This window comes from Gopherus evgoodei, chromosome 1, assembly GCF_007399415.2.
Source record: "Gopherus evgoodei ecotype Sinaloan lineage chromosome 1, rGopEvg1_v1.p, whole genome shotgun sequence".
NCBI classification, from domain to species: Eukaryota; Metazoa; Chordata; order Testudines; family Testudinidae; genus Gopherus; species Gopherus evgoodei.
The window spans coordinates 311,190,805-311,203,563 of record NC_044322.1 but is presented as its reverse complement, the minus strand read 5'-3'; the positions used below and the strand labels follow the sequence as shown (position 1 = coordinate 311,203,563).

At 40.8% G+C, this 12,759-nt stretch overlaps 1 protein-coding gene across 16 annotated transcripts in view; it reads left to right on the top strand.

Annotated features, from left to right (window-relative positions):
* Nucleotides 1-5,892, top strand: part of PPHLN1 (periphilin 1) — a 124,215-nt gene extending 118,323 nt beyond the window's left edge. For all 16 annotated transcript variants that reach the window (XM_030548948.1, XM_030548950.1, XM_030548949.1 and 13 more), the window contains one exon: nt 3,923-5,892. In XM_030548948.1, the coding sequence (XP_030404808.1) occupies nt 3,923-4,132 (210 nt within the window). In that variant the 3' untranslated portion in view covers nt 4,133-5,892. The remainder of the gene's footprint in view (nt 1-3,922) is intronic.
* Nucleotides 5,893-12,759: the final 6,867 nt, after the last annotated feature.

The window sequence follows — 12,759 nt, the reverse complement described above, 5'->3', positions numbered from 1 at the left end:
CTTTGGCTGACATAATCACATCTACAATATTATAAAAGGTTTGTGAAGACTATCAATTACCAGGTTATTTTACCTGTTCATTCACACATCTCCAGTCTGAGTACTTCAAACATAATAAAACAGAACAAATAAAGGTGTGATAAGAAAAATTGTGTTAAGCTATTTTCCCCCAGCACCTAATGACTGGGGGGAAAAAAGTTCCTATAAAGGAGGTAAAAGCAGACTGAAAGCACTTGAAAAGCAGGAGTTATTGAAAGCCAAATACCATCTGTCTATCATATGGTTAATCAGATACAGGGTTATTTTTCTGAACGGTTCTTTTTTTGGAAAAGAATCTGTCAGGAAATAGTCGCCAGAGTTAGCTTTGCTTTGAAGTTCTCTTAGGCAGACCCAGAATCCTAGGGCTGTGAAAATCCTCTGACTATGAAAGTCTTAAACTCTTCTGCTGTTGTAAAGCAATGAACATCTTAAGTACCCAAAGCAGTATGCTGAAAAAAGACTCATACCTTATCTGAGAAAATACCATGTGCACACTGTTTTCCTGATTATTATTTTTTTTAAGAGATTTTGCCCTGAAATGGTTGTGGCCTACATTGTCTGTTTTGTTTAGGGCTGTTTTAATCTTTTGAGAAAATAAAAGTAAAGAATCATTACTGGCAGGAAGAGTTGTCCCAAATACTGTTTGAAAATGGTGATCTCATTTTTGCCTATTCTAAAATGTACCATCAAAAATATGTATTGTGTTGTCTGGCTTTACATGAAGTATCATAATCACTGACATTACTTCTGAACTTCATCTGTGCTTGCAAAATGCCCAAAGATCTTCTTTCCCACCTCCCACACGGCTCTTATGGCTTTGTCCTCCTTGCTGCGTTTTGATAGTCCTAGGTCATGTCTACACTATGGATACTAAAGCGGCAGAGCTACAGTGCTGCTGTAGTGTCCTGGTGTAGATGCTTTCTGCAACTACAGAAAGGGGTTTTTTTCCCATCACTGTAGATAATCGACCTCCTTGAGTTATAGTAGCTATGTTAACATAAGAATTCTTTCATTGCCTCACCACATCTACACCAGGGGTTAGATCGACTTAACTGTGGTGATCATTGGTGTGAATTTTTCACATCCGGGACCACTGTAACCATGTCAGCCTAACTTTTAAGTGTAGTCCAGTAAAATTGGGCTCTTCCCAGTATAGGATTATTTTACTTTGTTAATTGTATCTACAATTCATAGACAGATTTAGGAAGAATGTGTATATATGTCTCAGTAAGAACTAAATCTTACCATGGGTGTAGTTTCATGTCTTAAAAGATCATCCTTGGACAAAGATCACAACTTCTGATTGCTTGTGTTTGTTTTGTTTTTCTTCTAAAGAATGTGCAGAGAAATAAAACTAGGCTGTCATCACATAAAAATCCAGTACATTTTATAAAAGGAAATTGGCCAATGGTGTGTGAAAATGACCGATGTTAACCATTTGATAGAGAAAGAACCTCTGCCACATTCCTGTTTGGGTCAGGTGCCTGAGATGAATATCGTTGCCCCTTTTCAACCTGAGCATCTAGGCAGAGTTCGCAACCCTGAGGATGATCTAGTTCAGGGGCGGCCAACCTGTGGCTCTGGAGCCACTTGCGGCTCTTCAGAATTTAATATGCGGCTCCCTGTATAAGCACTGATTTCAGAGCTGGAGCTACAGGTGCCAACTTTCCAGTGTGCATGTGGGTGCTCACTACTCAACCCCTGGCTTTGCCATAGTTTCTGCCCCCACTCCACCACTTTCCATGCCCTCCCCTGAGCCTGCCATGTCCTCATTTCCCCCTGAGCCTCCTGCATGCCATGAAAGAGCTGATTGGGAGGGAAGGAGAGGTGCTGATCAGCAGGGCTGCCGGTGGGTGGGAGGCACTGGAAATGGGGGAGGGCTGATGGGGGGCTGCTGATGTATTACTGTGGCTCTTTGGCAATGTACATTGGTAAATTCAGGCTCCTTCTCATGCTCAGGTTGGCCACCCCGATCTAGCTAGAAGTAGAAACTGATGGAGTCTGGTATTTTCTTTGCACACTTGTTTCTTTACAAGGAATCTACAAAGTCCTGTGTCTCTGAACACAGAAGACACAAAGAACAAAAGAAGTAGTTTCATAGTGTACAGCCTCCAAGACTCTTCAGCCAACACTAGACCCAAAAGTGCTCTGTCAAGCGTTTATCAGGATCACACTCTGCTTACAGGCTCCTGTTTGGCTTTCTTACTTCTTTTCTCTCTGTTTTTGTTTCTCTCTTCCCTGACATACGTCCGTACCCAGAACAATGCTCACTGAAAAGTTCCTAGGCAGGAACACGTATCCTTTTTAGCAATTTCTCTTAATATCCCAAAGTTACACCCTGGTTTGTATCTTTTAACATTTCTTCTTCCTTGTACAAGACAAGCAGTGATCTCAAGTTGCAGTGGAGGAGGTCTAGGTTGGATATTAGGAAACACTGTTTCACTAGGAGAGTGGTGAAGCACTGGAATGGGTTACCTAAGGAGGTGGTGGAATCTCCATCCTTAGAGGTTTTTAAAGTCAGGCTTGACAAAGCCTTGGCTGGGATAATTTTAATTGGTGTTGGTCCTGCTTTGAGCAGGGGATTGGACTGGATGACCTCCTGAGGTCTCTTCCAACCCTAATACTCTGTGATTCTGCACAAAAAGACTGAGGTGAGGTATTATGCTTTCAGTTATTTTAATTGAAGGGTCAGTTCACACCTGTCTATCTCAATGGGGTTTTAACTCAACCCATAACAAGGTTTCACTCAGCTCATAACATATCCTTTAATTATTTATTTTGACTTACAGTAGTGCCTGTTCTTAGCTCTTAGAATGTAAGTTCTTTGATGCAGGGATCGTCTTTTTCTTTCATATGTGTAAAGTGCATGGCACGGTGGGGCCCTAGTCCATGACAAGGGCTTCTAGGTACTAAGGTACAGTGCAAATAATACATAATAGGGGCATTTAAATTTCAGATGTAAATTAAAAAATCAGCAGATGAGGCTGCAAGTACAAGTGAAAAGAATGGGAGCAGAAAGGGGGTTAAAATATCAAAGAAGTTATACCAGGTGGTCAGACAGTTTCCCTTTTCCTGCATGTGGAAGCCCTGCATATTTCCACTTCAAGCTCTTTTCAGCAGTTAATGTAGCGTTTTCTTCTTTCTTACCATTCCCCCGCTCCCACTTGGGTTCAGTTACTTTGCATCCTCTGAGGTGCAACCTCTGGCTGATGTCAATTCTAAACTGAACTCTCCCTTATGAAGTTACATTGTACTTGGGTGGAGCTGCCAATGGCATCAAACCTATAGAGCTGCTCTGAAGCTCTGTACAGGAAATTGATCTGGCTTTGCCATGATGGGTGATTTGAAATCACCAAGAAACGTAATAAAAATATATTTTCTGAAATATTTAGTATGTTTCATTTTCAAAGTGTTATCAGAAGATCAGCTAACTAATCATTACCTTTAAATAAAAATTAATGAGATGGGCACAGATGACGAGGTAAAACCCAGATTTTATTACAAGCAAAAGTGTTAAATGCATTTAGTGTTTGCTCATCTCTCTTTACTCAGATATTTTATTCCAGGAGGTGCGTTACAAGAGAAATTCTTTTCCTCTCCAAGTTCAATTTTTCAGAAATTTCCTTCATTAAGAATTATGTTTTGTGTCAAAGTAGTATTGAACTAGCTACCTTTGCCCTTGTTACATTACAGCAGGCCTGCAGGGGAGTAAACATTTATAACAGGCTTAACAAATAAAATTTATGTTGAATCTATCATTCATTGTTCATTACTTGTTTTTGGTGGTGTAATGTTACTTTAATCTTATTTGGAGTGTGGGAAATGATGCTGCTTATGTAAATATCCTTGCATTTAATCAGTTTCTCAAATATATTGCTTCTAGGTTTACAGACAAGACTGTGAAACCTTTGGCATGGTGGTGAAGATGCTGATTGATAAAGATCCTTCATTAGAAAAGTCCATTCAGTTTGCCTTGAGACAAAATTTGCATGAGATAGGTGAGCGATGCATTGAAGAACTTAAACATTTCATTGCTGAATATGATGCTGCCAATCAAGAGTTAGCAGAGTCCTTTAAAGAGGGTGCATATTAAGAACAAAAAATATGCTTTTAGATTTTCCATATTGTATATGTCGTTAATATATAAATATGCTTTTTGTGGAGAAGGGGAATACTTGCTGGAGATTTGAACCCAAGGCTCATGTTCCTTCATAGTAGATGACTATAGATTGTTCATTGCCCAGGTCATTTAATTGTGTTCTTCTAATGTGTATTTGTTTTGTGACATTTATTCCTTTGAAAAGGGTACATGTTTCAATAATGATGTAAAGTGACAAACTATTTTTGAAAGCTTTTACACAATTAACTAGAAAAAAAGATTTGTTCCATGTATGTGTACTTTTGTTTCAATGTTTAGAAGTGTAAGTAAGCACTGTATTTTTATTAAAATAACAAGAAGCAGTTCTTCATTCCTCCGCTTATATTAAAAAACATGGATGTTCTCTTGTTTATACATGCTATTGAAAAATTTGCAACGTTGTTCATGACCATAGTTTACTTTTATCATTTATTTTTGGCATGTGGTTTTGAAGTTCAGGTCGATTCTGAAAAATGACATCTGAGGATTCCTTGTTTGACTCAGTGACTGCCAGAACAATTTGCTCACTTGGCAAGGGAAGTGATGTCTTTTCTAATTTTAGCCCTTCAAACTCTACTTAATATCCTAAAGACAAGCTGGGTTGTTTTCTTCTCATGTATCATCAGTATAAAACTGGTTAGGTAGGTGAATTCGGCTTTCGGTTACATCTGTGCAGCTGAGGGCAGAATTTTCCCTGTGGTTCAAACTTAGTTAACATTTCTGTTTGATACTTAGAGCAATACAGGGCTAACTATAATTGTAACAGAAGAAAACCAGATCCACTGGGCAACAGAGTGCTAAAAAAAAAAAAAGAAAAAAAATTCTGAAACATGATTAAGATCAGTTTGTGGTACCTTGTTAAAATTAAGAGGCTGCATCTTCATTTTTAAAAAGAGATAGGCATATTAGAAACATTCCACCTTGGACAGTTACAAAATTTGTAAGTCATATTACACAGAGGTTAGTAGATGCAGAGCTAAGCTCCTTGTATCTATCTGTATTATATAACATTTGAAACAAAATGAAAAGAGCTAAAGACTCTCAGACAGACCACTTCTATGACATATAGGCTGCTTCACCTAACAGAAATACTGTGAGCCCCATTCTGCAGACAGTCATGTGTAGTATCATTAACTTCATTGGGACTACTTACAAGGGAGTAAACTAATGCATGGTAATCATTCTGTATGTAGAAGTTGGTGTGTACTCATACCCACCATTACCATTCTCCACAATGGATTTCACCTTTCTGATATAGGAATTCAATAAACATGTCTACATCAGACTCCTGCTATGGGTCTGGTTTGTTTTAGTGTCAGTGCCTTTGCTTTAGACTGACTCTTCTGTGATAACAAATTTATCTAACGCACTTCACTATTCATACAAAAACTGAAACTGTTTGAGAAATGGCTGAATCTTCCTCACTAATTATGTTTTCAGTATTTGAAAAATTCTGTCATTATTAGCTATGAGTACTCTCGTAGCAACATCAGTGTTAAACAAACGTTTGTACTCATGGTTAGAACTCTTAAGGTTATAAGCACTGAAAAAAATATTAGGAATATTTGTTGAATAATAATACATTGTGAGGAATGCCTACTGTTCTTGTCAAGAATGTCTGTTATTACTGTACTTTAATTTCAGTATTCTTCATGAAGGAATATTTTCCTAATGCTTAATTTGAAAAAAAAAGTCTATAAAATTAGAGAATTTGTGAGCACATGCTTTATTTTATGAAAATCTTTTTTACATAAATCAGCTGTTTCTCAAATCAGATTAAATCTCAGTGATAGCAACAAACACCTAGTGTACAACTTAATGTGTTTTTTCTAGAATTGATATTACTATAAAGTTTGCTAACCTGAAATTCACATGGAATGCTAGGTTGCTCTCTCCTCTCCCCGACCACCCCGGTTTTGTGCTTGTTTCAAGACTTAGTGCTTAAAACCCTTTGTGTGCTTTAGCTATTCACAATGTTGATATAAGTGTGAAATTAATGTCTCTGCAAATCTAGTAAATTTAAAGCAAGAAAATGGCCTCTTCTGCTATGCATATAAATATACACAGAAGTGTGTGCATTTGTTTTGAGTTTTATATAGTGAAAATACAGTAGGGTTGTCTTCTGCACTGAGGAAACTGCATTGTAGACAGAGGTGGGTGGGGACTAATTTGGAGATGGTGTCGGGGCAACGAGATTATTGGTGGAAGTGGACAGAATCTGCACTGGATAAGGTGTAGGTCTACTCTGGCTTCACCCATAGCATGTGAACAGGTGAGCTAGTTAAAGCAAAACTTGTTTCTAGCATTCATGAATGTGCATATACCCTTAAAATATGGGAACAGTGTAAATGCGGTGCTGTCTGCCTGAAGGTGTACACAGCCTGAAACAATAGGTTTGAGAGGGTAGGAACTGATTTATTAATTTCAGTGGGTTGTCAGTTTGAAATTTGAGTTACAATTTAAATGATTAAACGTGTCACTGCAGATTATTTTCATCTTGTGTATGGACCAGTGGCCTCTGCAGTCAAATGCAGAGAGCATATGGCTTGAAGACAAGGCCCCTTCTCTCTGCTGTCCAAGCCTAATTTTATTTTTCCTCAGAGAATAGTGCAGGGTAGCTACCACATATCCCATTCGCCATCAGAGGCTCAAAGTCCAGGCATCCTCTAGGATAAGGGTACACTTTATGCCAGTGCAGCCTATCTGCACTAGGCGGTCTGCACTAGTTGTAATTAAAGGAATATCACTTTCGCCAATACAAGTTTACTTAGACTTGGTTTCTGTTAAGAGGTATTATTCCCCATTTGCTTGACCTGTAAATACCAGTGATTAGACACTAAGTATCTTTGTTGTTGGGGCGGAGGAAGGTAACAGAACCAGTTTTTAAATTAAAATAACCATGATGCATTGGCCACCCTCAGCAAGATATGCAAAACATCACTTATTTGTCAATCAAGAGATGCTTCATAAGTTACCTTAGGGCTAGTGTGGTAAGCCCCTTTCAGTGGCTAATTCTCATACCCGCTCACAAGCCATCTCCTCTTCCCTCCCCCCCGAAGAGGAGGATGAATATAATTTTTCATCCTCTTCTGATGATTGGAATGTTTCACCTGCTTACCCTTTGGGGATATTTTTTATAACCTGTATATATTTGGAAGTCAAGTCAGACATAGGGGGTAAATATAGGCATGTTAGTTCAAAAGCCCCTAATTGGTACCACTGGGCCTGGTCTCATTAATTTTATACATATAGACAAACTGCTTGGCCTCCAGGGCCCTATGACCATATCCTAAATCAAAACATTCCTCAGCTTTGGTTTTCAGGGTTAGATCGTCTTCAGCCAAGGATGCACCTATTATGCAAAAGTATTCACAGCAATGTATACATATTGTTGAACCAGACTCTTCTCCACATCTATCTCTGGGTGAACATATACTTCAATGACAAGTTTCTGAAACTATTTCAGAGTATATTCCATCCTCTTCTTCACAGAATGAGGCTATGGCTCCTCCTCAGTTATCGTCATTAGATAAGTCATTTTGAGACTTGGTCCACTGAATGGCAGAAGCTCTGGAGATCCCTGTTCAGACTGCTCAAGAAAAAGGACATAAGTTACTGGACATTTTGCATCCATTTCTACCAGAGAGGCTTGCCCTACCTATAAACAAAGGCTTGTTAGAGCCAACCCCACTCTTACGGTAGACTCTAGCATCTAGACCACCCACTGCTAAGAGGTGAAAAGAGGTATTAAGTCCTTTCAACAGGCTTCTAATATTCTACACACAGACTTCTCCAGGGTCCTCAGTAGTGAAAGCAGCACACAAAAGTTGAAACATTAGTCCTTTAGTACTACTCCAGAGGAGAAGGCGCCAAAAAAGATTTGACTTTTTAGGAAAGAAGTCAGCTAGCCTTCAGCTCTGCATAACTTGATGAAAGAGCCTGATAGTTTGCTGTGATTACCTTATGTGGGACAAAGTTACTGAGTATCTTGATAAATATTTAAATTCCTCTAAAGTCTGACAAAAGTTCATCTACGAATGGTGAGTTAATAGCTAAAACCTTCCTATAAGTCCTTCATGCTGCTGAAACTGCAATAAACTGATTGGAGGCAACAAGTACTATGCAACATGCGTGATGGTTCTGGTCTTCTGGAGGTTCAAACTATGTTGGAAGAATTTCCCTTTGAAGGGAATCATCTAGTTCAGTTCTAAAACTGAGTCATTACCTACACTGAAAGGCACTCGTACTACATTACTGTCATTAGGCATCTACACTTCCAATGTAAAAAGAAAGACAAGGTGAGTGAGATCTTTTATTGGACCAACTGTTGTTGATGAAAGAGAGAAGGTTTGGAAGTTGGTCCAATAAAAGATATCTCACCCACCTTTGTCTCTCTCATATCCTGGGAACAACATAGCTACACTAGTACTGCAAAATACAAAAAGAAGCATACTCAAATGAATCAGCCTGTCACTACTCCTTTTAATCATCTTTATCAGAGAACAATGGATTTTTTAAAGAAGAAACAATGTATTCATGGAAGACCTTAATTGACATCAACTTCAACTGCTGCTAAGACAGGCTTTAAAAAGTTGTTTGATGTGTATACAGAGGACTGTTAGCCAATCTTGGAGGGTCTGTTTTTCCTACCTTACCCCTTTTCAGGATCATATGTATTATTTCCAGGAAGTGATGGAGTAGTGTCACCAGCAGCAGATAAGTATTGGAACTAATTCAGAAAGGTTATTCTGTTTAATTCCAAGACATTCCCACCTTCCGTTTCAAGGACCCGTTTCATAAGACTCCTTCACACAAGATGTTGAGTGTCTGTTGGATCTTGGTGCTATGCAGGAGGTTCCCTCCCCAGTATCCGAGAAGGAGATCTGTTGCCGATATATTCTAGTCCCCACAAAACTGGGAGGCTGGTTGGACCAGTATTGGACCTGAGAGTTCAGATTTCAGTTAGCCAGTTCAGATTTCAAATAGTAACCCTCTTCTCCACCCTTCCTTCCCTAGATCCTCTAGACTAGTTTGCAACTCTCAATCTACAAAATGCATATTTCTATACATCCAGCAGAAAAATATTTGCCTTCTGTAGTGGGCATTGCACATTACCAGTACAGGGTGCTGCCTTTTGGATTGTTGATGGCTTCAAGGACTTTCACAAAATGTCTGGCTGTGGTAGTGGCACATCTCAGAAAGAAATGTGTCTTAAGTTTACCCATATCTTGATAATTGGTTGATAAGAGGACAGTCTCCAGAGCAGGTGCTAAGCAGTATCCAGTACCTCATACATCAGTTCTCCAGACCTGGACTGAGTGTGAAACATGAAAAAAATCATTTAAATCCAACAAAAAAAGATAGCATATACTGGGGCTCTCCTCAATTCCATGATGGCTCAAGACAGCTGCTGCAGACCAGATTTGTCAATATATTAAAGTTGATCAATCAACTGCAAAACAATCCATGTACTACAGCAAGGATATGTCTCTGGTTTTAGGTCACATAATTCATGTACTCTGGTGACCTGTTCAACAGACTGGATCTTTGTTGTCTTCAGGGGTGCTTAAGGATGGTCTATCACCCTGCTGTTCTCTATACAGACATGTAGATACACATACCTCAAGAAGTTTTGAACTCCCTCAACTGGTGAAAAGATCCACATCAGGTCTGCAAGGGAGTTCTGTTCTTCCCAGCACTTTCCAAAGTCAGCAGTGACCAATGCTTCAATATTGGTGTGGGGAGCCCATCGCAGCAATCTCTGATTTTAATTTAAATCAGTCCACTCACCTTCTTTTGCCCAAAGCCTCATTAACCAAGGATGAGGCTACCATACGTACTCTACATGTTCTCCAAGCTTAGTGATTTACTTATCTAGAGCAAAACCATCCAGGCAGTGCCTTAGGCTATTTATTTCAGTTGCCAAGATCCAAGGGTCAAGCAGTCTGGACTCAGAGAATCTCTATTTGGGTGTCACATTGCATAAAGTTACATTTTGAGGTGGCCAATTTAGAACTCCTAGGCCAATGATCTTGTGCAGGAAAGCAACAATTCCCTGGAACTGGTGTATCCAGCACACCGTAACACTAACTGTAGTTCACCTTCCAAGCATAAACAACACACGGGCAGACCATCTATGCAGACATTTTTCTCAGAATCAGGAATGGTCCTTAAAGGATTTGGTGATCCAGTTCATTTTCAGTCAGTGGGTTTCTTGCCATATAGATTTGTTAGCAACCTAGCAGAACAAGAAATGCAAAGTATTTTGTTTCATGGGAAAACAAAGACTGGGTTCTCAAAGAGATGCCATATTAATCCCCTGGACTCAGGGCCTGTTATATGCTTGTCCTCCCATTCCTCTGATCCCCAGTGTGTTAAGGAAGGTCACATAGGACAAAGCCTCAGTCACCAGTCCAAGCAGTACAGAAATCAGAAATATCTTAGTGACACTTCCAATATCTCTACTTCTCCTACCAGACTTAATTACCTAAAACAATGGGAGAACATTTCATCCAGAGTCCTATTACACCTCACGGCTTGGAAACTGGCTGGCTAACAGACCTGGACAAGAATTGTCCTGTTGATGTACAGAGCATATTGATTCAGAGCAGAATGCTGTCCCCAAGGACAATATATAGTGCAGAATGGAGGTGTTTTTCATCCTGGGCTTACCAACATAATCTTTCCTCACAAGAGAAATCCACTCCTCATATCCTTTAGTATCTATCAAACTTAAAAAGTTTGGTTTGTTGCTATGCTCATTATGTGTTTATTTGACTGCTCTCTCTCCACATCATCCACCAATTCAAGATCATCCAGATTTTTCCTCATCCTTCAGTTAAAGGTTTTCTGAGATATTTTCCTCTGCTAAAACAACTCCCTCCATCTTGGAATATTAATATGGTCCTTATTGGTCTGATGGGAGCTCCGTTTGAGCCATTAGCTTCATGCTTGTTACTCCATTTCTCTATGAAGATGGTATTCCTAGTTACATACAGGGTCTGTGAATTGCAGGTTCTTATGGTGAAACCCCCATGTATGAGTTTCACAGGGATAGTTTCACTCTGGCCATACCCTGAATTTCTTCACAAAATACTCTCTCACTTAACTCCCAGGTCACATTCTACCAGAGTACAGGTTGCTTCTGCAGTATCTGTTAGGGCAGGGGTGAGTAGACTACGGCCTGTGGGCCACATCCAGCCCATCAGAACATTTAATCAGACCCTTGAGTTCTTGCTGGGGAGCAGGGTCAGGGGCTCTCTGCGCGATTCCTGGAAACAAGAGCATGTGCCCCCTCCGGCTCCTATGCCTAGGGGCAGGCAGGGGCCTCTGCTCCCTGCCCCAAGCGCTGCCCCTCTCCCCAGCTCTCATTGGCCAGGAACACCTGTAGATGGGGGGAGCACGCTACTTGGAGTAGTATACAGACTTTTATTAGCCATTACTCTTTAGTTCAGGCATCTCATTCAGGTACCAAGTTTTGCAGGGCTGTGTTCCCCTGGGATAGCTCAGTGGTTTGCGCATAGGCCTGCTAAACCCAGGGTTGATGAGTTCAATCCTTGAGAGGGCCATTTAGGGAACTGGGGTAAAAATCTGTCTGGGGATTGGTCCTGCCTTGAGCAGGGGGTTGGACTAGATGATCTCCTGAGGTCCCTTCCAACCTGATATTCTGTGATTTACTTAGGCTCGCAGTATCATCCCCCAACCATGACATACTACTTGTAACTCACCAGAAATGAAAGACATGTAAAAAAGCACTTGAAGAAATGGAGTAAATGGAGTTCTTTGATATGTGGTATTTACATGTATTCTACAACCCATCCTCTTCCCATCTGTCGAGTCCAATAGCCTAGCCTTGATAGGGGCATTGGAAATGAGGGTCGGCTAGTTGCTCCACTCCCTCCCTTACACCCACAAGGGGGCTGTGACTCAAGGTCAGCAGGGGAGCAGATTCAACCAATGGTAACTACTGGCTGAAGCATTCCAATCTCTGGTGCATGCATGCTAGAAGTGGAATACATGCAAACACCACGACTCAGAGAACTCCAATTACTAAAGGTAAGTAACTTTCCTTTAGATCAGTGATTCTCAACCTTTTTGGGCTCAGGACCCATTGTGAATTCTGTCACGACCCAGGAAATAGTGTAGGCTGTGGAGGCCCTGGGGTGGTTTCGGTTGTAGCCAGCCTCCAGGGGTTGTTGGGTCCTGCCTGGCACTCAACCCAGGGTAGCAGCTCCTGCAGTTCCTGTGCTGTGGGGCTGGCTGGGCTTGGCTCTCCACTCCAGGTGTTGCAACCTTCAGGGTTGCAGCACCACTTGGGTTTGGCTCCGCCCCCTCGGATTGGACCAGATTTGTGAGTGGAGTTGTGCCCTGGCTCATGGGCCTACCCAAGCTCCTGTCATCATGGCAGCTGGGCCAAACCTGAGTGGTGCTGGGACCCCAGAGGTTGCAGGGCCTGGAGCAGGGAAGCAAGACCAGGCAGTCCCAGGGGACAGGAACCACAGCTGTCACATGACCCTTTGAATCATTGTGGTGAACCAATTTTGGCTCCTGACCCTCAGGCTGAGAAATCCTGCTTTAAAACA